At 41.2% G+C, this 25,522-nt stretch overlaps 1 protein-coding gene across 1 annotated transcript in view; it reads left to right on the forward strand.

The window, feature by feature from the left end:
* ksr2 (kinase suppressor of ras 2) overlaps positions 1-25,522 on the forward strand; it is a 411,064-nt gene that overhangs the window by 256,980 nt on the left and 128,562 nt on the right. Inside the window, exons 8-11 of the mRNA XM_041203055.1 lie at positions 2,525-2,592; positions 4,640-4,645; positions 7,400-7,518; positions 14,482-14,650. Of these exons, the coding sequence (XP_041058989.1) occupies positions 2,525-2,592; positions 4,640-4,645; positions 7,400-7,518; positions 14,482-14,650 (362 nt within the window). The remainder of the gene's footprint in view (positions 1-2,524; positions 2,593-4,639; positions 4,646-7,399; positions 7,519-14,481; positions 14,651-25,522) is intronic.

The following is a 25,522-nucleotide window of genomic DNA, read 5'->3' on the forward strand; positions in this document are numbered from 1 at the left end:
GAAACTCCTTACAGTTGCTCCCATTTTGCTGCGATGTCAACCAATAACTCCAGCATTCCCCAGCAATTGACAAAGGGAAACTTAATAGGCAAAATTATACCCTTGCAGTATCTGATACCCTGGTGTGATCAGACTGGTTTGTAGGAATACTGCAAGTAGCAAAGAATTATATTTTTTTACATCTGCTGAACTTACATGTAACAACTTATCTCTTTAGCTAAAAATTGTTTTTTTGTATTTGTGCTCAACTAGATCGATTTTTGTTATGTTTATGTATTATAACTCATTGAGTAAATCTGATAAATTGCTGTTGATTCTACCTCCAGCCAACAACAGAGTGGTTTGACATGATTAGGAGATGTAGTGCAGTTAATGTTATTTAACTAGTGTAAACTGAAACCAGCAATTGAAAATGTCAAGCCATTAAATCCAGTACCTGCTTAAGCTACTGATTTCTCACTGAGGACCAGGGATTGGATCACCTTGATTGCACTGGTAGTTGTTACCAGTATAACTTACCAACACACAACGGCAAATATTTTATTCCATAAAATTTTGAGCTAATTTTGGTGTTATATTTTTTGCTTGGCTTAATTTCCTTTTCCTTCCTCCAGTCCATTCCTCAATGCAAGAGCACCAAATGGCAATATAATAGAAGAGTGGTGGCTGCTACTGTGGAACATATTGTCAGCATGTTGAAACAGTGATTCAGATACTTGGACAGATCAATGAGGTTGTTTTGCAGTGCACGCCTACCAGAATGCCAAATGTTATAATAGTGCATCACATATTACATAGTTTCACCATAAGAGATGAAGGGGGCCAGCTCTGGCAATTGGTAGAGCAGGACATTGAACCAACTTATAGGCCAGGATTTTCCTGTCGGCGAGCGGGGAGGCGGGGCCTGCTCGCCGACGTGTAAAATGACGCGTGGTGATGCTGGGCGGAATTCCTGACGTCACCGCGCCCCATTTAAATTTTCAGGTAGGTGGGATGAAGTTTCATGTAGGTTTTTAAAAACTTAATTAAAGTGTTTTTAAAAGTTATGGACATGTCCCAACTCATGTGACAGTGTCACATGAGGGGACATCTCAGGGAATTTTTTTTTCCTATTTTTAATATTTTTTACAGTAGAGCTGATCTCCCTGAGGCAGCACTTAGCCTCAGGGAGGTGAGTGCGCTCCTTTGTGCGCATGCGCGTAAGAGTGTACTCTTGGGTTTAGGGATTCCCCCCCCTCCCCCGCCCGCACAGGGAGTGCATAGCGCTTCTGTGCGGATGTCACGATGGATGGGCCTTAATTGGCCTGCCCACGTAAAATGGCAGCGTGCCCCCGATCAGAGGCATGCCTCCGTGCACCCACTCTTCAACTTCCCTGCCCCCAGTGGGGGGAAATTTTGCTCATAGATTGTTGAATGCAGGTACATGTGTCCAATAAACAGTCCTAGCAGCCACGACAGAACACTCAGATTGCGAACTTAACAAATGACCCCTTTATGTGTAATCCATTGGTGGGGTTTGGAAAAATGACAGGTTGAATGCGGTTGACGGGAAGGTAGATGGAATGGATAGATCACCTGTTTTACATCCCGCCCAATTAACCTTTCATTGCCTTCAGTTTCCCACCAGGCGGATTAAGTAAAATTGCCCCTAATTTGCTTTCCCAGTTTCTTTTATCCAAATGAATCTGATAATAACCAGACTCAGGATTAAAAGCATTTTCCCCAAAGTATAGTCCCAGTGTTCCCTAGTTCAGATCCAGATCAGATGACAGAAAAGGGGATGTAATCCAACTACCCTGGTAATCTGTCTAGTGGTTTCCACCCTGCCATTTTACATTGTATTTGGGAGGCATGGACTGGCTGGTATTCTGATAGACCTTTCTATTTCAAGGGGGCTAATAGCTGACATGGTGCTGTGGGCCGCATCTGTACCTCTGAGACAGAGCTCTGGATTCGAGTCCCACTTCAGGACTTGATTGCCAAGGAAGGTGTGTTCATAATACAGTCAAACAGGTTGATTTGACTAGCGGAGGTAAGGGTAGCGGAGATTCCTTGTCAGCCATGTGATGGAAAGAAAATTGGAGCATCTACCATCGCTATCCATAGCTCCAGACAATAACACGCATGTAAAAGTGAATGCTGCTATAGGGTGTAGGACTTCTAAGTGAACTGTAACACACATCCACCAAGAGCTGACATGAGTTCCACTGAGGCCTGAAAAAATGCCGCAAATCTGGAGGGGATTTATTACCTTCCCAGAGAGGCTATCTTGGTCCAGTGTACATCACACCCAACGAGTCATTGGCAAAGACCTAAAAGGCCAATCTGCCTCCCCTATCAACAAAGGGATTGGTCCTTATTTTTTGAGAATACCTAAGATCAGAAGAAAGCAAAGTTGCTTAAAAATATAAGTGAGATCTAGAAAAGAGTCAACAGAGAAACTTATTTAAAAATGCCATTGACATTGATATAGATGTCAAGGAATTTTCCTGTAACAATATTTAAATGTTTCTTTCTCCACCAGGTTAAAGTGCCATAACAAATGCACCAAAGAAGCCCCACCTTGTCATTTACTCATCATTCATCGTGGAGGTAAGTTTAAACATTCGTGTTTTGTAATTCTTATTTGCCTTTTGACTTTGAAATGTTCCACTCATCTATGTCTTTGCTACTGAAGCTGGAGACCAACATTAAACTGAATATCAAGTTAACAAAGAATTACCGTTGTTTTTGTACCTTCACACTCTTCTTTTAATGATTCATCAGGTCACTTTCCAGTTCCTTTTCCTTATTTTTTTATATTTAAATAACATGGCTCATAGGCGACTGCCTCTATGAGAGCTCTACCTTACCTTGAGAAATCATTCTGTATTTAAGTCATATAGTACATTAATTTAATTAACTGACTATCCTTTCTTTCAGTTTTGTAAACATATAACTATAATTTGCCTGATGTTAAATGCATCCATTTTACTCAGCAAGGCATAGCATGCATAATAGAGTTTGAGATAGAAACAGAAAATGCTGAAAATACTCAGCAGGTCAGGTAGCATCTGTAGAGAGAGAAACAGAGTTGTGTGTCAGGTTGATGACCTTTGCTGTTAATGTTCACTGACCAGCTGATCATTTCCAGCAATTCTGACATTTCCGATTTCCAATATTCACAATAGTTAACTTTTGTTTCAATAAATTTTACGTGTTCAATATGTAATACAGCATAATGTGACTCCATGGGCAGAAATTACCCCCTGTCAAGGGGCGGGCGTGAACCCGATTGGCGCCACGCTGCCATTTTACGTGGGCGGGCCAATTAAGGCCTGCCCAGCGTGATGTGCACTCGGAAGCGCTGAGCGTTCCCTGTGCTGGAGCGAGGTGGGGGTGGGGGGCGGGGGGGTGGATTTCCCTTAGTCGGGGCCTGCGGTCTTTTGCGCATTCGTGCGAAAGAGCACAGAAATCTCCTTGAGGCACCTCTGTGCCTCAGGGAGATTACTTTCACTTATGAAACATTGAAGAAAGATTTTTAAAACATTTAAGGATATGTACCCTCATGTGAAACTGTCACGTGAGCTGACATGTCCATTAAATTTTTCAAAAATTTTAATCTAATTAATAAACCCTTCATGAAACCTCATCCTGCCCTGGATGAGGTTTCATGAAAAATGGGAAGGCCACCTGGGCTCTTCACCTGCCCGTCCACCTTAGCATGGACGGGTAGCATTCTTAACAACTTTAGTTACTTTCTTGATGGCCTCAATAGGCCTTTGACAGTTTGGCAGGCGCACAGCCGACTTGGCTGCGCGCCCGCCGAACTGACAATCTAAATGATGCGCGGTGACATTGGGACACGCCTGACATCACCACACCTCATTTTACGTGTTGGCGAACGGGCCACGCCCCCTTTCACCGACACAAAAATTCTTTCCCATGAGATAGAGATTGAAACACTTTTGTCAATGGAATTCACCTGATAAGTTTTATATTGCTTTTCAGTAATAATTCTGTTTCCGCTGCAATTTACATCGAGGCTCTATTTTCGTCTTCATCTGTAAAAGGATTTCTTTTTCCTTGCATGTGGAGTTGCACTCAATGTAAAGAGTTTTACCAATGTTATGATCCTGTGTAGAGACCAATATCTTTAATAAAAGAAATTTGTGCTTCCAGTTTATAGCTGAAAGGATGACATGTCAAGATTTCACGTTTTAAGACTTTCACTGCAACAGACAGACTTAAAGCACTATTGACTAAACACTATTTTTGTAGGCAACTTATACTTTAAACTTTGGAACAGGACTTTCCCCTTTTATTTTTAACACAACCAAAAATCCCACTTCAGAGATATACTTTACACTGTCCCTTAAATAGTCATGCAATTTTCCTGGACCCAGTCCAAAGTGATTCTTAGCTCCCTAGATTTACTTCCATTCTTTTCCTTTCCCAACTTTGTATCTTTTAACCACTGAACTGGCTTTCACATGGAGGTTTATTTCCTGGCAACTCTCCCTCAAGCTTGGCGAATCTTCCAGCCTCATTTCAAATCCTCACAAAGTTGGTCTTTTCAATCCAATCATGAGCTACCACCCCTATTCCTATACAGTGAATTATTGGGATTTTTGGCCACTAGTTGCTCCCTTTGTCCCAGATCCTGGCAAACTAACTCTAGCTGTGAGTTTCAAGGGTATCTTAAAAACCCTTCGCCTCTTAAAGCCCATTTCCATGGCCATGTGAATCGTATGGGCCTTGTATCCAGGTAGAAATGCTGATTAGCTATCCTTGAGACCACAGCTCTCCTTTATCTTGGAAGTAAATGGACAATTTAAAGCACAACTGTTTATAACCCGACATTCTAACACCTACCTGGGACTTTGGAGACTGGCAGTCTAACTACTGCAAACACAGATACCACTGCCGTTGTCGCCAAGTGTGCACACCTTATACCTTTGTTCCAGCAAACAACCCTGGCCTCCCTTTAATCTTTTAATAGCCACATCACCCAGGCCTGTTGTTAGGCAAACTTCAGAATAGGTCACCTACTTCATTTTACCCTAAATTAAAGAAACCTGAAACATAACAATCTTATAAATCTCATATTTATAACAATAGTCTCTATATCCTGAGCCTTAGTATTGATGGGAAAATAAAAATTATGGATGTATTAGAAGTGGCTTTAAAATCTTTAAATCAATTCAGGTAGCTGCTGATTCATGCACACTTTCTGAGCTCAATTTTAATTCTGTGCAAGTGGATAGGCTTTGAATGAGTTAAGATCTCTCAGTATTATTTAAAGCAAGTTTCAGAGGAATATAAGTAGTTGGTTTTTCACTTAGCTGGATTTTGCCAAGGTTATGATAGTGAAACTGTCAGGGTCTACATCATTACTCCTCTAAAACCAACAGCAGCTTCTGAAGTTTGCTCAGTGCAGTTAAATGCAGAAACTCAGAAGTTGCAGTCAGTAGTTCTATTCTTTCCCATAGGTAAACACTTGAACTCACCTCAGACTACATTCAGATAGAAATCGCAGAACTGATGAGAATTTGCCCTTTTATCCTATCAGTCGCTGTAAAAATCCTTGTAAAAGTTGCACTTTTGAGTGAGTTGTAACTGCGTTTTTAACATTGTACTAAGTTCATAATTACTGCTGAAAACCTTAATGGCCCTGAAAAACTAATTTTATATTTGTCAAATATCTCCATTATGATAGAAAAAAAATCAACATTTTCAAAATAGCTCTTTTAAAATTTTGTTTATGAAATGTTAGCCTCTTACTTAATATCATGTGTATGTATGTCCCAATAATTTATTTTGCTATCTCTAAAATTTAATTAAAAATTAGTTAATGCATTTTACTTCCTGGTTTTCTATCTGTGAGAATACTTCAATCTCATTTGCTGCCTACTCAGCTTGATGACATCGTTGTTGTTGACTGCCTGGAGATCCCTTTGGTTTAGTGCCAGATTAAAACTAACACCAGGAAAGGGGAAATCCACATGGCAGAGATCACTAGACCTTTGTGGGCAGCTTTCTTTGAGGTCAGCAGCAAGCGTAGTCACTTCACTGCTGAGCATGAAATCCGGGCCACTGTGACAATCAAACCATGGGATTTCCGAAGACCAGCATTCATGAGCAGGCTGGTGCTGAATCTGGCTCTCTTATCCCAGAAAGTGACACACTGAGCATGGAATATACAAATGTACAACCAGCTTAAAGAAACCAGATATAGTGCAATGTCCATCTCCCAGGATATGGACCAATATGATGGCAATATAAAAGCAGCTTTATTTTGTTTGATCACAGGAGCAAATGTTATAAAAGGAAAATAAAGCTACTTTGTCACAAGTCCATTTGGACAAATGTACCACAAATCGGCATCTCTGACTTTCATCATCTGATAGTTATTTTGAAAACCATAAATGCAAGTTTGTAGTAGGTCCAGATGCTCTTTATCTTTGTTACCTTTGTAAGCAGTAATTGTGACAAATCCTTCATCAAAATGCTATGCTCATCAAACAGCAGTCATTTGGGTAAAAGCAGCCCCAAGCCCTGGCCAACCTGGTCCTTTTGGCTCGAGCAACTATTTTTGCTTATTTCTTATTTCTTAGCTTGTCCTATTGAGTTTTGTGGACATGAAGGTTAGGAAAGTGCTGTTCAAAGAAGCATTGCCTGTTCGGTAAATAAGTCCTAAATCAGGTCACCAAGATGTATTGGTTTAAGATATATGCAGCCTTACAATGTATCTCTGCAAGCCCATTTAAAAGACTTTCTACCTATTCTCAGATGTATTATTCAACCACAAACACTTTTTTTCTATCAATTGGCCTATTGAGAGAGAACTGATGATCTCACTCAACGTCTTTGAGTCTCTCGCTGACCACGGTAGAGTACCCTATTTGGGGAATTCCTCCAGGGAAACTAACAGCTGACATCATAATTAGTGTCTCCTGGTTAAGAAAAATGCTTAGAAAGCCAAAGCAGAAACAGGCTGGCTGTCTTCAAAATGTTAGCTTGTTAATTTTTCATAATGCTCGTGAAAGCTGATGCATTTACAACTTGTATAAAATGTTGCATTGAAAAGCCAAATTGTGCCTGCTAACTCCGCGAGCTATTTTGAAAGTTTCCCCTACTGTAGACTCTGAATATATAGAAATTGATACTTTCCTTGTACTTCCATTTTGAACACAGGATCAGGATGCGTATAGCCGAAAGGACTAAGATATGCAAATAAATGAAATAAATTTTCAGATCAGTGTTGCCTTGTTCTTTATTTGAGGGTACTGACTTTAATATGGGGAGCAGTCATTACTAGTCAGCTAAGTGACTAATTATGGAATAATTCACAAAGTTACACGTAATAATGTTAATATGTATAGCTTTTTCCTCACTTGTAGCCATCTCTGATTTTCAGCAAGACTTGTGCGAACAGAATCTGTACCATGTGACATTAATAATCCGCTTAAGAAGCCACCCAGGTACTCCGATCTGCACTCCAGCCAAACACTGCCTAAAACCAACAAAATTAATAAGGTAGGTCATTGTACTTGCTTACAGCTCACATACACCAGGCAGATATGTCAGTGAAGGTATTGCTGTCAATGTTACGCATTAACCATGATATTTTTGGAAGTGAAAATCAAGCAGGAGATTAGCAATGCCAATTTTATGTCCAGGCATTTGGTTTTAAAATCTACTGTGTTTCATGCACTGATATCCTAGAGGTGAATGAAAGTTATTTGAGCCATCTGTTCAACAACATCAACTTGCATTTATATAGCACCTTTAATATAGTAAAGTATGCCAAGGTGTGTTATCAAGTAGAATTTGACACCGAGCCACATATGAGATATTAGGGTAGGTAATCAAAAAGTTGGAAAAAGATGTCGGTTTTAAGGAGGAGAGGGAGTTGGAGCAGTGGAGAGGTGTAAGGATGGAATTCCAGAGCTTAGGGCCTGGACAGCTGAAGGCATGGCCACCAAATGAACAGTGAAAATCAGGGATGTGCAGGGGCCAAAGTTGGAGGAATGCATATATCTTAGTGGGTTGTAGCGCCAAAGAGGATTACAGAGATATAGGGGCGAGGCCATGGGGTGATTTAAAAAGAAGGATGAGAATTTCACTTCCAAACTCCCTGTGACAAAGGTTGAATCATTTTGTTCAATTTTCATTTATACTGAGTCATAGTACATTCCTCCTCTTTCAGGTGCCATGCCTAAGAGGGCATTGGTGACTATGGACTTCCATTGGATTGGTCCATGATTATGCTTGCAAAGTATTGCAGTGGTTTGCCATTGCCTTCTGCAGTATGGTTGACCAGGAAACTCTCCCACTCTTACCACCACTCATAAGGCATATTGGAAGGATTTACAGGCTGGCAATTAACCTATTTGACCACACAATGAATGCACCTTCCAGGGTTATCAAGTCCCGAAGTAGGACTTGAATTCAGAACCTCTAGCCCAGAGGTAGGAACAGTATCACTGCACCACAAGACATTCCACAGTACATTAGTAGTTTAAAAACCAGTGTAATTCAATATATTTTGATAAGTGTTGAAAGTTGATTGGTTATGTGGTAGAGAGGAGAATCATAGAATCACAAAATGGTTACTGCACAAAAGGAGGCCATTCAGACCGTCAATATAATTACATCTGATTTATTTTGTTAGTAACTGATAATTCCTTATTAAATTTGAATGGTGAGAAATTCTAAATTCAGGAAGTCTTCTAACTCTTCTAGAATATAAAAAGACCTGTTCTGCTTTATTTCAGTTTTGTTCTGTGCAAGATACTGTTTACAAAATCTCACAAGCTGTTGATTTGAAATTCCTGAAAGGGAAAATTTAGTTTGAATTTCCAAGAAACAGTTTGCACAGTGGTAAGAACTCCTATGGAAAACAATATTTACAAGTTATTTACAAAGGATGAGCTTAGTTTTTGGACTTGTAATCTTCTTCCTTATCCTTCTCCAATCGATGAGTTAGGTGGAAGAGTAAACTTATAATGATGTTATAACAGTACTTATGTGCTTGTTCCTTTTTTTAAATAAAATTTAACTCTGTGAGTTTTGCACTCCAATTTATGGCATAAGGAGTTGTCTGCTCAGGAAAATGCAATAGTGTGATATTCAAGTCCAAGTGGAACCGCTTTACCAGAGCCGACCATTTTATATATGTAGAACTAAGCAGTAAAATTACCTCATGTTCAATTAAGTAAGCGGGTGCCTTTTTCCTGAAATGTTTCCAGAGACTCAGTGCAGGAAGTATGGAAAATTTGAGGAATACAAGTGATCACACTTTATTACCCACTAAATGTTTGGAGCAAGCTTGCGATTGTACACAGATAGTTAGTGATATGGTCACTAGGCATTGAAAGTTGATTGGTTATGTGGTAGAGAGAAGAATCACAGAATCATAAAATTCGATTAGTATTTTGAGCCACTTTGGCCTTGCTGAACTCCACAAAGTGACTGCTATTGTTGAGTTCAAGAAATGGGCCTACACATTTTACAATAAGAAACCCTGTATCATCAACCCTGTTGTCGCCTGATGCCAGATCCATCTGTTTGGGCTTTGTCATCTCATGTTGCCGATAGGGGTTGCAGCAGGTTTGATATGAGAACTCGCAAATATGAATTGAAGGGCTGCTTCAGCTATTAACTCCATTCAAATATGTTTTATATAGATTCTGACTGAAATCAGTTCTGTCCTTGCAATTATCCAGAATTCCTTCTTAATGGATAAATTACAATTTACATGCACCAGAAAGATAGATGCAATATTTGTTTATGCCCATTAAACTAGTGATACATTATCACAGTGTGCCTGCTATTATAACTAACTGCTGGTGCACTGCCACACCAATTAGCATCTGAACAAGGGGAATCATTAAATAAGGCCTTGTTCAAGTTGGCTTTGCTGCTCTCCAGAAGTGAGTGGGCTGTTAAGTATAGGTTATTGAGCAAATGATGGCTTCCTGCTGAAACGATGGCTGAATCTCATAAATCTGGGTGTCTGAACTGCTGTCACAACCATCAGTATAAATCAACGCTATCAAGCCTAAAGAGGTAGTGGTTTCTCATGATCTGCTGCTGCTTTCAGGCAAGGCCCTAAAATTTATCTGGATCTTTCAATGTGCTTGTTTTAATGACTAGGAAAGTCACAGTCTGGTGACCGCAGAAGTAGATAAACACCAGCCTGTGTCTCTCTAGCTTTATTGATTTTTTAAATTCTGGTGTAATGTTTTTAGAACAGTAAAAAGCTAAAAAACATTCAATGATAGATTAAACAGAGCTCATACACAAGGGAATTCATGTAAATTATGTCTAATATGTTTGCAAGTCTTTCTGGCCATATTATATGTGCGTACCATTGTTTATGTGTGAGAAATATTAGAATTTTATCTTTTTGTTCTCAGCACGGTTGAATGCTAACATAACTTTATAACTTTATTTTAAAAAATCAAATTATTTGGTTGTAAAGCATTTTGCAGTTCATGCATTTCATAAAATTGAACAATTACTTAATTGCTACTTAATAACTTTGTGTGCAGTTACTGTCCGCTTAGTGTCTTCACGCATTATTGCATGTTTTATAGTATAAAATAAGCCTGTTTTTCACAAAAATCATTCTACTTAATAGAATTTCTGTTATATTACATTGCATTTGAGCAACATTTTAAAAAGCAAAACTGTGTTGTAAGCGCAGAAATTGCCGTTAGCCGCATTAGTGGGCAAACACTTAACATTTTATTGCTGAATCCAGAGTTATTTCTTGCTGAAAACTGGATCCAGATTGGCACAATTTATCATACTTTTGACAAACCTAGCATGAAGAAATGATAACATTTTCGATCCTCTATGCAACCCACTGAATGGCACTGAATCATGATAGCAAGTGCAATTTAAATTGTCAAACACATTCCAAGCTTATTTTGCTTTGCAGCTTGGATAATATTTAGTTAGTACTCTGAATTGGTTAAGCTGTAACATGAAACATGAATAATTTACAAGGGTGATATTTTTCAGGAAGCTGCTCCTCAGTCATACACTAATCTGTTCAACCATCTGTGAACAATAAAAATCACAGATGGTAGTACCAGCTTAAAGTCATATACATCTTTATTGCTAAAAAAAGTGTTAACAGCTTAATGCAAATTAGGCACTGGTATCTTTTTTATCAATGGAAACTTGTGAATAAAAAAGAAATCTGTCAAAACTATTATAATTAGCAGGTAGCATGTAGCTCTGTGGTGTCTGTCAGATGCCCCTCCTCTCTCCTCCTCCTCCTCCTCCTCCTCCTCCTTCCCCCCCCCCCCCCCCAATACCCTGCACTCTCAACAGTATATCATCCACACTGCCTCTGAAGTTACCATCTTCCATCGGGCTGCAGCCCCTTGCTTCAATGTCTATTTCTCATGCATGGTGCTTAACAGTGATTGGTGACAGGATAACCATGGGGACCTCATAACCCAGCCAGTAATGTGCTCATCTCAAGGCCTTGGAGGGAGTGCAGAGGAGATGTACCAGAATGATACCAGGGTTTAGGGAATTCAGTTATGTGGAGACACAAGTGAAGCTGTGATTGTTCTGCTGAGACCAAAGGCATTTAAAGGGAGATTTAATAGTTGCTCAAGATCATGAGGAATTTTGAGAGAGTAGATAAGGAAAAAGTGTTTCCATTGGCAGTAGCCGGAGGACAGAGATTTTAAATAATTAACAAAAAATCCAGACAGGAGCTGAGAGGATGAATAAATAAAAATAATTGTTATAATCTGCATTATACTGCCTGAAAGAATGGCAGATATAGGCTCAATCATAACTTTCAACAGGAAGTTTGATATATTCTAAAAAGGAAATATTTGCAGAGTTATGGGGAAAGAGCAGGGAAGTGAGACTAATTGGCTAGCTCTTTCAGACACCTAACACAGACAAGTTGGGCCAAATGGCCTCCTCTTGCCCTGCATGATGCAGCGAGCTCTGCACATGTGCACTTTGCACTAGGAGTTTCCTGCTAACTCGCTTCAGATCTGAGGATTAAGGGTGGGATTTTCCTGGATGCTTACTTGTGACCTCTGCTGAAAGTGCACCAGATGAGAAGCAGCATCAGGCTTGGTTCTGAAATTCTCACGTGCTTACTGACTCTGCAGGCACATGAACAATATTCACTTCTGTGAAGTGGAGGCACTTGTGGAATTGTACCTCTCTAAGTATCCTCGGGAGAACAGTGGGGGAACAAGTGACTTGAAATCACAGTCATTGCTGCATAATTTCACCAGTACAAAATTGGTAAGGTAGTATTAGTACTGATATGATACAATCAGAGTATAATTACATTACCAATATACCAGTATTTTAAAACCTTGCCTCTTTAAGACTGTGATTACTGTTTTAATTTATTAGTATCTTATGTGCCAAATACTGAATACCATTCAGTTACATATTAATATAATGGATCTGCTGGAGCCACAGATCAAATAATTAACTTAAGTAGAAAACTGATCTTTTCAGCGATAATCTTAGAATTGCATTATTCTTGAAAATGAACAAAGAAATGCAAACAATCACTGAGCTTTAAAAAATGCCAAAAGGCACTGAGTATGACTCTTAAAAAGTGATTGGAATAGAATTTATGTTTGCAAATTTTGAGGGAATTATAAACTGTGAGTATGACAAACAGTATACCTAAATGGTTATAACCTGGTCCTCTCCCAGTGTCGGCCTATAATTACAGACTTATATTCTTGCTGATTATATAGAAGTACATCTAAATTACAGCACAGAAACTGGTAGTTGGGTTTAACCAGTCCATGGTGTTTATCATCCACACAAGCCATGGTCCTAATCCCATGTACCTGCTCTGTTTCCATAACTGTCTAGCCCACTTTTCCCTTAATCACCAATCTAACCTATTGTTAAATGTTCACATGGGCTGGAATTATCCAAGCCCTTTGGGGTGGGTTGAGAAGCAGAAAGGCAGATAAACTGGCATGGCATGGCATCCAGGGGAGGGGCAGGGTGGTCAATGTCTTCCCACTGTCATGCCATTTTGCCAGCAGTGGGAAAGTTTGCGGTTGAACAACACCAAGAGGCCACCTGAGCCACTTAATTGGCCAATTAAGGGCCACTTCTTGCCTCTGTGGGGATCTGTCCCACAACTGGAGGGCCCGCTGCTGCATGGTGGCCTCCCAACAAGCTTGGGCAGGGGACCCTCCTTTATGGACACTCCATGGCCTCTTAATTTGCCAGTGGTGGCCAATACCCCACTGCCGGCCAAAGTGGGGGTCAGCTTCTACTTTTGCCCCCAGCAGTGGAACATTTGCAGCTCAGTAAAATTCAGAAGTCTTTTTTTCAACTACTGAGACTGATCACATGTTCTACAACTTGCAACCCATGTTTAAAAGATGTTTCTCCTGCTCTCTGTCTTAAATCTCTTCAATTTAATCTGATGATTACATCCCAGTGTTCTAGAGCCATTCAAACCACTTGAAACAGTCCATTCTGTTTCATCCCTTCAAAATTTTAAACACATCTATTGAATTACCCCATAATATTTTCTGTTCTAATGAAAATTGCCCTAACTTTTAAGTCTTGACTTACTTCTGTATTTTGTCATGCTCGTCACATCCTACTAAATTTGTGCTGCACCCTCTCTATGGTTTCAACATCCTTCCTTTGTGGAACTCATACAGTACATAGAACTCCAACTGTAGTCTTAGAGAGCCTTTATATAGATTGCATCTCAACTTTTATATTCTGTACATGTTGCCATAAACCCCTGTATTCCATTAGTTTTTGATGTGCTGCTTTTAATGTCCTGTGAACCTGAAACCCCAGGTACCACTGCTTCCCACATCACGCAGCTTTCCCCCATTCAAAATATAATTTGGGTTTTTTAAAAAACTAAACGTATCATCTCACATGTACAGGCATCAAATTCCATTACCACATTGTTGCTGATTCTTTCTCATCAGTATCCCTTTGCAACTTTAATCGAAAAGCAGAATACTGCAGACGCTGTAAATCTGAATTAAATGGCAGAAAATGCTGGAAATACTCAGCAGGTTATGGCGACATCTGTAGAGAGAAGCAGAGTTAACATTTCAGATCTGTGACCTATTCAAAACTATCCCAGCCACTGGTAAAATTGCAGTGAGGGCAGGGAAAATGAATGGGCAGGGCCACCCGCTAGGTTTAATGTGTGCCCCCACCTTCAAACCAGCCAGCAGTGAAGCATAAAATCCAGCCCACATCTCTGAATTCATGCATAAAACTACAGCAAACAGTCTCCCATGTACAGCAGGATTATTTCTCCAGCAAAATGCAGTGATTGGAGGATTGTTAATACAAATTATGTGTGTAAAATAAATCCCAGTCTTTTACAGCAGCCCAGTCTCCAGGTGCAATTGACAGGACAACTATTCTGGCCGGGACTTGTGGTGTCACCACATGCAGTCTTGAATAAATGCATGCTCTTTCTTTTCTCTTTGCCTGCAGGATCACATACCTGTCCCTTACCAGCCGGATTCCAGCAGTAATCCTTCGTCAACCACGTCTTCAACACCATCCTCTCCAGCGCCGCCTCTACCTCCCAGCGCGACACCTCCTTCACCACTCCACCCTTCACCACAGTGCACCCGGCAGCAGAAACAATTCAACCTGCCAGGTACAACACTTCAGTGTTTCATGTGTTTAGTCGAAAGATGTCGGAGTAATGGGATCCTTTTTCTGAGTTTACTCTGCTGTTGGGGAGCCGTTACAGATGGAGAATTGAGAACAGCATGTCCCATTCTTCCCTCTTCCCCGATGTTTTTCTGGCAAGGCTCCCTGTTGGCAGCGCAAACACGGAACATCAGTCCCGATGTGTTTTATTTAAACTGAAAATGATAGAGATGCACAGCCGATTAACACTGCAGGTGGAACCCATCATCTGATTCAAACGAGGGGCTTCCACAAAGAATGTCAGCTTATCTTTTTTTGTGTTTTTCCACATGTTTAAAACATTACTGGTCAGTCCTGTAATATTTGTCATTTTTCTTGTTTGAATTATAAGGGTTACGTTCAAATCCCCCACACCCAATGGGGGACCAAAGCTCTCAGTAAGCATGGTTCATAATTAACGATGAGTCATTTTGAGCATAATTTAATTCAGACTAAGGGGGCTTGCCTTTTGGTTAGAGAGTTTGGAAGAGCTCCATATCGCCTCCTTTGAGGAAGGCCTATCGCACTAAGTGCCAGTCAAATGGCCAGTGGCGGGCCTTCCCTGGGATCAAGAATCCCGAGGACAGAAATCCCAGAGGTCTCATTGCTATCAGCGCCACTGGGGGGAGCAGTGATGGTTGCCAGTAATGCTCCCACCAGAGGCCCAGAATAAGCATGGCTCTCCGAGAGGTCCTCCTTTCCCATTGCCTGGTCGCACAATCGGGCATTGGTTGCCTTTGAATGAGGGACTCCCCCCCTCCCACCCAGCCCCAGAATTTGCTGTCGGGTTTGTTTTTCAGGCTTCCCATGTGGCAACTGCCCCAAGCTGCCCCATCAGCTGCTGGTTGGACACTATTTGCCCACTCAAGGGCCTCAATTGCCATGGGGATAGGAAAGCCATCCACAAGCCTTTCAGCCTCAGACTTAATCGGGGCAGAGGTGGGAAGGTGACGGGGTCCTCGCCTAGCACCCTCCCACTCAATTAAATGCCTCCGCCTCCAAGCTCATCTTGGAGGGGCCCTTTATCTCCGATTCTCCCATTCCCTGGGAGTGCAGCTCTCCACTGCAAGTATAGCCTCACAGAATTACCCTCATGTCAAATTACTACAGAGTTTGGTAAATACCATAAAATAAAATTCTAATAGGTCACAGACAATTAATGATTGTCCTCATATACTAGAACAAAGAATTGGGTAAATGTTTACAGAGCATGGCTTATTTGCAAATATAATTTGTTTATGTGACCAGTAGGGAAATCCTAATTGCAATATCACATTAATCCAGAAAAGACTGGCGTCAGGACAAATAAAAATATACAGTGAGCAGGCTTTCTCTGCACATTTTCTTCTACAATGCCCTGTACATCTCAATCACTTGTCTTGTCTTATCTGATTTTCTGGAAAGCCAGGTTTGTTGAGCACTGGACTCAACTTCCTGAGATCAAATCCTGCCAGGGATTTTACTCAACATTTTATAATGGTAAATATTCCAAGGAGACAGATCCTTTTCATGTGTTTTATCTCTCTTTCACAGTATGTACTTATCTACAATCACGTCTCTAACAAACTTAGAAATCATAAAATGTTTGACATCAACATTCTCCCATTTTTATTTTCATTTTGTGTCTTCTTGCCTGTATTAAAAAAAACGATTCCAGATTACAATTTACAAAGTATAACAAATTTTTGCAGTGAGTATTTTTCCGTGTCATGAGATCCTCCATTCTGGAATGTTCTAACTATCAGCATCTTACCCCAACATTAGATGAGAGTAAATGACTATCGCAAAGACTGAAGGAGGGAATGAGTTTTTTCATCAAAAGATTAATTTTTCTTACTTAAGCTGTTCCAAATAAATCAATAATTGACATAGTCTGAAGATGATTTTATGTGAATATTACCAAAAATGTTCATATATGACAATGTTTGATAGAACAAATATGTTTCAATTAATAAATAATATCTGGGAATGTTCATACAGATATATTGGATCTTAAGTTTGCTGTTAATTGCAATCTACAGTATGAGCCCATGTGTAAAGTGTATAGAATTTTTTCAAATTTGAGGAAGCAATTCCTGCACAACATGGTAAATCAGATTACATACCTGAAATAAGACTCTTTGAGGTTTATATTTACTTCCGGGTGTACAATTGAAGAAGAAAGTGGGTGAAATTGGCCTTTGGTGGAAGAGAAAAATGGGTGATAGTAAATGGGCACCATGTCCATTTTTTCTTTTCCACAATGTGTAACTATTTTCCCACAGCATGTGAGGTTTCTGTAGGTTGCTTCGCTGGTTTGCTGAGTTTGAGTTACTAGCAAAGGTTGGAAGCTTCCTCTGTGCATGAGATATAGTAAAACCCCAAAAGACTTCCTTATGTACGAGGTTATAATTTCCTTATACAATGCCTACTGCATGGAGGGTACCAACCCCATTAATCTCTACTGTGATAACCGCTTTGACTACGTTTGTTGTGACAGAATCAAGATCAAACAGTGAAAGTGTTCCTTGTGAAACAGTTTTCTGTGGAAATGTTGAAAAAGACAGCCTTGCTCTCCAAACAAAATAAAAGTGCTCCATCCTCATTGCTCCCGCAGCATCATTTTTCAGGTTCTTCCCTCCCCCACTCCCCATCCTGGTTCTTTTTGGACTCTGGCGACACTTTTCTCTTTGGCTTTGTTGCATAAAGCTCCAGAGGCTTCGGTACGGAAGGACAGCTAGGACCACGCCTGATCCTGACTGGTTTCCCACAGGCACATCCCTTTCTTCATCACTTCACTCACTTCTCATTAGAATATGCAGTTTCAATGATCCCCATCACATCCCTTGAAGAGTAATAAGCAACAGATTTCTCAAAGGAAGCTTGAGCTTGGATGTTGGCTTTCTCCCATCACCATCATAAAATCCACGTAATTATTTCTAAAAGTGGATGGAAATTTGACTCACCACCAACAAATTCTAGCCGCAGATTTTTACACATTAGAAGATAAATGGCCATCATAAATTTGTGAAGAGATGGAAATACGAAAATTAACAGTATAAGCCAGTGTTTCGTTCCTGTTTGATCCTGGTCACCAATTTGTTGGATTCTGTTCACACACTTGTTGTAAGTGGTGGCCGATTTGGTACTAATGATAGTCAAGTAGCAGAAACTTCACAGGTAAAAACCCTGTGTTTATTTACAAAGATACTCAGCAGCAACTAAACATGTGCTAACACTTCAAACTCTATCTCTGGACACTGCTGCTACTAACTACTGACGACAGACTACTAACTACAGAGGTAGCCCACGCTACTCTGCTATTGGATCCTAAGATCACATGATTTTCCATTATAACATTCTTCTTAAAGGTATATTACACATCAGATTACCACAGTTTTTTCAATCATGAAATGATATAATACTCTGAGGTGATTGAGAGGAGTGCGCCATATTGTTTTGAACATTGGGATGACCCGGATGGACTGCAGAAGCTTCTTACAGTGCTGCCCATCCCTGTATTCCTAAAAGTCTAAGTCCTGACAATCCACAGAACTATTCATGCCGGTGTTGCAGTTTGCAGTTTGCACGTTGGCTGACGACCCTCAACAGCGTTGAATCTACCATATCTCATTTGGGTCAGCTGACAGTGTTGCTATCTGAGAGCAGATCCTGTGTAACATGGGAGAGCTACATTTTCTTTTCTTTATTCTTTCATGGGATGTGGGCATCGCTAGCAAGGCCAGCATTTGTTACCCATAGAGTCATACAGACTCAAAATGTTAACTGTGTTCTTCTCCGCAGATGCTGTCAGACCTGCTGAGGTTTTCCAGCTACTTATCTTTTTGTTCCTAATTACACTTAAACTGAGTGGCTTGCTCAGCCATTTCAGAGGACAGTTAAGAGTCAACCACATTGCTATGGGTCTGGAATCACATGTAGGCCAGACCAGGTAAGTGCAGCTGATTTCCTTCCCTGAAGGACATTAGTGAACCAGATAGCTTTTTGTAACAATCAGTGATAGTTTCATGGCCACCATTACTGAGACTAGCATTTCCAGGTTTATTAATTGAATTGAAATTCCATCAGCTGCCATGTTGGGATTTGAACCCACGTCCCCAGAGCATTAGCCTGGGCCTCTGGATTACTAGCCCAGTACTGAGTGCTACTGCTCTCACCCCAAGAACTACAGACTCATGCCACAAAAAGTTCAGTGACCCAGTGAGGACAAACAGGATATCAGATTGGACAGTTCACCTTTTTCTTTGCCTTGAGCATCTATTAGCACTGGGGAGTGATTGGACTGCACCCTTTGTAGTGTCTTTCTAACACTGGGGGTCAAGATACAGACATTTATTTCTTAGCTTTAGCCTTCTGATAGCTGTAGTTACATGAGCCAACCTACTGATCAGTGGACACACATGGGGGGATTTTCAGTGAGCTGTGGGATTGGGCAAAGCAGCGGGCAGACTTGCAATCTCGGCCCACTGGCCTTTGTGACAGTTTGGCACCCCAACCCCAACCCGTTTTTAGAGAGGCCAGGCCGGAGTCAAAATGACTACCTGCCCACAAGTGGTGGGTAACCAATTGCGAGAGAGGCCTATTAAGGTCCCTTTCCCATGCTGACTGGCATTTCTAATCAGCATGTGAGCTTTACACATCGGGCCGAGAAATGGCCACTGTGTCAAGATGGCCTCATAGCGAGAAAGATGACGGTATGATTAATCCCACCAGAGACCCTCCACCCACCTCCACTTGCATCCTTCGTGGCTGCTGAGCCACTGCTGTGACTGCTGGCTGACCCATCACATCCAGGTAGCTGTGCCCTTTTCAAATTTTAAAAGGCTTGTTTTCCCCCTGTCTGGGGGCGGTTGTGCAGGGGCGAGCGGTAGCGAGTGCGAACCCGATCGGGTCCGTGCCGCCATTTTACATGGGCGGGCCAATTAAGGCTGAGCGCTCCCTGTGTGTGGGCAGGGGGGATTCCCTGAGTTGGGGCTTGCATGCGCGATAGAGTGCAGAAATCTCCCTGAGGGACAGAGGTACCTCAGGGAGCTCAGTTTAAGGTTTTAAAATTTAAATAAAGTAAAAAAAAACTTTTAAAACATGTCCCCGCATGTGAGTGTCTCATGAGTTGGGACATGTCAATGAATTTTTAAAATAATTTTTATTGAATTTTAAAACACTTCATGAAACGTCATCCTGCCCATAGATGAGGTTTCATGAAAAACACGAAGGCCACCTGGGCTCTTCACCTGCCCGCCAGTTTCAGATTGGTCGGGCAGCTCATTAAACTGTTTTAAATCGTTTTTAACAGGCCTTAATAGGCCTTTGACAGGTCGGTGGGTGCGCTGCCGAGTTGGCTGCCCACCCACTGAACTGAAAGTCTAAATGATGCATGGTGACGTTGGGACACCCGCCTGACATCACTGCACGTCAGATTACACATCAGCAAGCGGGCCCCGCCCCCGCTAGCCAACCGTAAAATTCTTCCCAAAGAATCTGGCCTTTTCTTCACATTGTGACACCACATCTGCCCCCATCCCCCCACTTTCTTCGTTATGAATTGGCAGCTCTCCACTAGGCCTGAGTGCTGGACGGCGTCACACTGGCCCTCCAGCCTCAGGAGCCTGCCTGCCATCCTTACTTGGAAGGCGAGCCTGCTCTCTGGCCATTAATTTGCTGACACTTTAAAAATTGAGGTCGGCATCTTGTGGACGCGATGTATGGGGCTGGGAAGCGGAACTGGTTCTGACATCGTGTTCCCGATCCTGGAATGGAAATCCTACCCACAGATACAGCACCCAACGCTGTTCTGTCTCAGAGCAACAGCACATGCCAAGTGCCTGGTCTGTTCTCTCAGATCATTCAACGTGCATATCAACATGCTGACATAAAACTGACCAGACACTACCGACAAAAACAAATTCAGTAGCTGGTGCCCTCCAGGGCTTAGATAAGGGCCACCTCCAAATCATGAGCCTTTTGTAGCACAGGATCACCACTCATGATACTGTCAAGTTGCACTGAGGAGAAGCAATGGAATAATAGAAAAAAGTGCCCAGATGAAGCAAAGTGCAATGGGAGAGTAGGAAGACTTAGATTATCTTTTGATTGGCTTCTCATTTCAAATTTAGCCATTCATCAGATTATAATTGTATTTTGCCAATTTGTAGCATCATGTAGACCAAGGAGATTTAATGTGATGTAATTAGATGCTGGATTAATAATGAGTGCTGGATTAAAGGATTTGCTATTTCTCCCAATCATCCACCATAACTTTATAGCAAAGATTTGTGGAATGCCTGCAGCGTAAACAGCATTCACGCCATTTCTCTGGGGTTTCCACGAACCTTCCATCAATTGAGTGATCAGGAGCATCCCATGCAAATTCAACCCCGAGTGTGAACATACAGAGCATTACCTATCTGAAGTATCTGCCATGTATAATATTTTTCATTTGTACTCCAAACAATCTGAGCAGTAAAACCTTCAAGTGGTATAATTGCTGAATAACTATCTTGGATGCAGGAGGGTTTTACTTTTTGAGAACAAAAGTAGTTTCTCTTCCCCTGAAGACAGCTGTTGAATCAAGTGGCCAACCTGCTCTTCAGAACCAAGACAGCAAGTGTAAGCAAGTTGTTCAGCAATGAAGGATTACACAGCAAAACCCAGTCCTGTCACCACCTGATGTCCATACTTTACAGGATGGAAATTGAATGGAAATTTTCTCCTTCCTAAGCTACTAAGACTAATTGCGGTACACCAACTGCCACCTTGGTTCAGGGGTAGGACATTACTACAAATTTTTGGTTGAGTCTTGCAAGTGATACCCAGACCTGGGGCTGGATTTTATGGCCCCCGCACTGGGTGTATTTTCAGCAGGGAGGCACGTAAAATACAAGGGGTGCCCAGCCCACCGCTCCTCCATCACCGAGCTGTCCCCAACCATATTTAAATAAAGAATTAAAAATCAATTGACCTTATTACCAAGCCAATTGATCAGGATATTTCACTGCTCATGCCATAATATGGTTGGCGTGGACAAGCAGGCGGGAGTGGGTAATAAATATTTTGAGGCCAGGCTGAACAAGGGCGGGAATGAAGAGGGAGGCACATCACTTGGGGAGTGCCCTGTGCACATTGGGGGCACCCCCTTCCCCCCACAAGATGACATTTCCCCCTTCGTTCCTCGCCACTTGCCCTCCAAAATGCTTTCCCTTGACCCTGGGCTCTTGGATCCCTCCCTGACCTAAAAGCCCAGGACTTAATTGTCTCCAGCAGCCATCGTCATCGTCTTCTCCTCCTTGCAGTTCCAGCAGCACCCACTACTGAGCTGTGGAGCTGCAGAGACTGCAGTCCGATTGGCCAACACCTCTTGAGGGCTAGACTTCCTCCCACTGAGGGGTAGGAGTCCCACTCCCATGTAGTTTAGCCCCCTGACTGTGTAATGGCTGTGGGATGGGCTTCTTTCCGGTGCATTGGCTGCCAGCTGACTTTCCTTCCGGGAGGGGTGAACAGTCCCCATACCACACCACCACCCCACCCCCTATAAAACCCAGCCCCTGTTTCTCTTTTCTGATGAAAGGTCATCCACCTGAAACTTTGACTCTGTTTCTCTCCACATGTGCTGCCTGACCTGCTGAGTTTTTGCAGCACTTTTTGTTCCTATTTCTGGTTTCCCTGTTGCTGGCAAGGGTTTGGAAAAGCCATTTTTGGAAAGAGAGGGAGCCTCAAACAGTGTGAGGCTGCTTATTTGGATATGCAAATTCTAGTGGTAGAGGCTCCAATGTTCTTTCCATCACATGGCTGACCAGGAATCTCTCCTGGTCTTACTGTCTGCTATTGCTGTATGTTGGAAGGATTTGCAGCTTGATACTCAACCTGATTGGCTGTGTTCTGAATGCACCTTCCTTGGCTATCAAGTCCTTGGGTGAAATTCAAATCCAGAGCTTCAGAGGGAGGAACGCTACACATTCCACCACAAGACCTCCATTAACGCAAGTACACAAACTTATTTCTAGGTCCAGGTTTTGTGGTTTCTTTACAAATAGCTGGTTGAACAGACTGATTTACACATATCCTGTTTGAAGAAACAAATAAATGTATAGAGGAAGAAAACCTCCATGCTGGTGCATTGCTCTTTCCAATGTTACTGCTTGAGTTTCCCACTTTTACAGTGGGGAGTATATTGTACCTGTGCATCCATTTTATTGTTGGTATATTTTAGTGTGATCTTGTAAACATGGGCAATGTCTGGTTTTATTTAACTTTAGTCATGAATATGTCAGATCCTAGACAATCCAGCAAAGTGGAAGTACATCAAGGGGTATATAATTATGCATTTGGCTCCTGCCAAATGAGTGGCATGTGTCTAATCACTAGCACTCATTGAGGATTATGTCCATGTTCATTAAAAGCCTAGTTTTAAAATTTTATCTGATCTCTGATGGTCCATTGAAGCTCTCCATTGAAGTTTGTTCCTGATGGCCTAATTCAGCTTAGACTCCTAACCTTCAAATAAATGTTAATATTCTCCCCTGATAATAGTCTCCCAGCCTGACAAGTGATTTGCTATTTTCTATGGTAAATCATTGCTCAGAAGCTTTCCTTACAGCTTGTGTTCTCCCAAATGCAGTTCCTTCCTCCACAACTTTGTGTAAAATGTATTTTTACCTTGCTCGAGCTTCTAAATCAACAGAGTCTGCTGATAACAAAACATGCGTGCCCCGTTTTATCACTCATTAGTTTAAGCCATCAGTTGCTGATCTATTTCACTCATTTTGTTGACTGACCATTTTTGATCTGTGTACATAATAGTTTCAAAGTCATGCTGTTAAGGCTCTTAAAACACCTGATAACAGGTTTGGTTTCCAGGTACATGCCCACAGCTGGATTTTCCAGTTACATCAGTAAATGCCTAAGGTTCAACTGAAGAAGCTCCAATCAATGTGGAAAATAAAATAGGTTCTTTCTGGGAGATTTTGATTTAAAAAAAAATCAAAAACCTCCAATTTCAAACTGGCCATTTTCTTCAAAGCCCTCTCTTCAATTAGAAGTTGTTATTTTTGATAGCCATTCAATTGGGATAATATCCATCAATTCACCATTTTTTTTTGCGTCACTTTTGAAAAAAGTTACGTGACAACGTCCAGCTCTGTTCATAATCGCACTTGAATGTTTTGTGCATTTGGCTGTTGATATCCATTGTAGGTTTTCTTAGTAACCCAGGGGAAGCTGATGTTACTATAACAGCAAAACAAATGACTGCGATTTGCTGGGACACAAATAGTTTCTATGGTAACAGAGAACAGGACATCAGCAACATCATAGATTGTACAAAAGCGACATTAATTTGACAACAGATTCTTTATCTGCACAACAAAATCTTGAAATGATAGTAATTTTCAATTTGATTTTTGGGATAGGGTGGTCAACTTTTAAGTACCGTCAACATCCATCTTAAATGGGTTTTAGAATGTTGCTTTTCTTCTAAATCAGGTATACTCACTAACATTCGGTTGAGGGCAATCACAAGCAGTGACTTGCTTGAGGGTCACAGCCACACAAGCCCACCACAAGGTAACTCCATTTTTAACAATAGCATCTGGTCTGTATTTACATTCTTAGAAGTAAATATATTACCACCCAATTTTCTGTTGTATTACCGAGGTTCGAGATAATCCCATAATTTGAAGTATGCTTCAATCTGAAGGTACAAAATGTTGAGGGTTGTTTATGTGAGCGCTATGTGATAGCATGGTATGTTACAAACTCTGTTCATTATGACAGTCGGAAAACTCAGTGACAGTCCAGCTGGAAAACATTTCATTGTCTCACGTATGCCCTTACACAGTGAGAGCCAGGAGAAGGAACAAAGGAGTGCAATATACCCTTAGTGCTCTATTTAGTGTAGCCTCATTAATAGTATGACATCACTTTGAAAATAGTAGAACTTAGTGAAAGCGAGAAACACAGTGATCTGAAGAATGCCGAGGAAAGAAAATTAACAAAAGGAATCAAAATTTGTTGATGACATTTTCTATCCTATTTTGTTGTTGTATGTTGCTCTAGTTGAGTGCATATTCAGGCAGATTTTATGAATTTATGCTCCTGGCATGGAGTTTTGCACTGGGAATTTAATGAATGGAAAACTGTGAAGGACTGCTGACCTCTCCACCTGAACTCTCAATATGCTTTTCTGGCAAGTGACATTCAGGGTTGGGAAGATGACTTCATAAGATCTACAGTAGGATTTATCTGCATGTCAGAGCATGTTTGTGGCGTGTGTAGCTGAGCCACTGTAGTGGCAACGCATCAGTTCTCCTTGGAAATTGACGTGATGAGAATGGGATGCATTTCCCCCCACCCACCTTTTCAATCTAATAACGTGATGACCAGGAGTTTTCACTAAGTTAGGTTTCAACACATTTCAGCCAAAGTCAGCAGAACCAGAGCAAAAAAAAGTTGCATTAATTTTAAGCGCAAATTGGGCTTCTGTGATCATTTGCATTCCCTTAAAAAATTGTTCTTGAAGCCAGTCCCGTCTACCAAACTGACCACACCCACAGACTAACTTAAGGACTATGGCGAGCTTCCTCTAATTGTGCCTGTTTGCAGGCCTTCAAGGAGGTTCTTAAAATTAAACTTTTTTAGGTCGCTCAAAATGGGGATCTAATAGATATCTTCTGAAAGCTTCCAAGGTTATATTTTCTAATTTACTAAGAAACTGACTGCACAGCAATGTAAAGTAGATGGTTCTGTGTAGCTTTTTAGTGTCACTTTCATTTATTCAAAATCGGGTCAGTCACTGGTCGTGGACTTTGATTAAAAATGCTTTTTATGATAATTCCATTTTCAG

Source organism: Carcharodon carcharias, chromosome 13, assembly GCF_017639515.1.
Source record: "Carcharodon carcharias isolate sCarCar2 chromosome 13, sCarCar2.pri, whole genome shotgun sequence".
In the NCBI taxonomy this organism is placed as follows: domain Eukaryota; kingdom Metazoa; phylum Chordata; class Chondrichthyes; order Lamniformes; family Lamnidae; genus Carcharodon; species Carcharodon carcharias.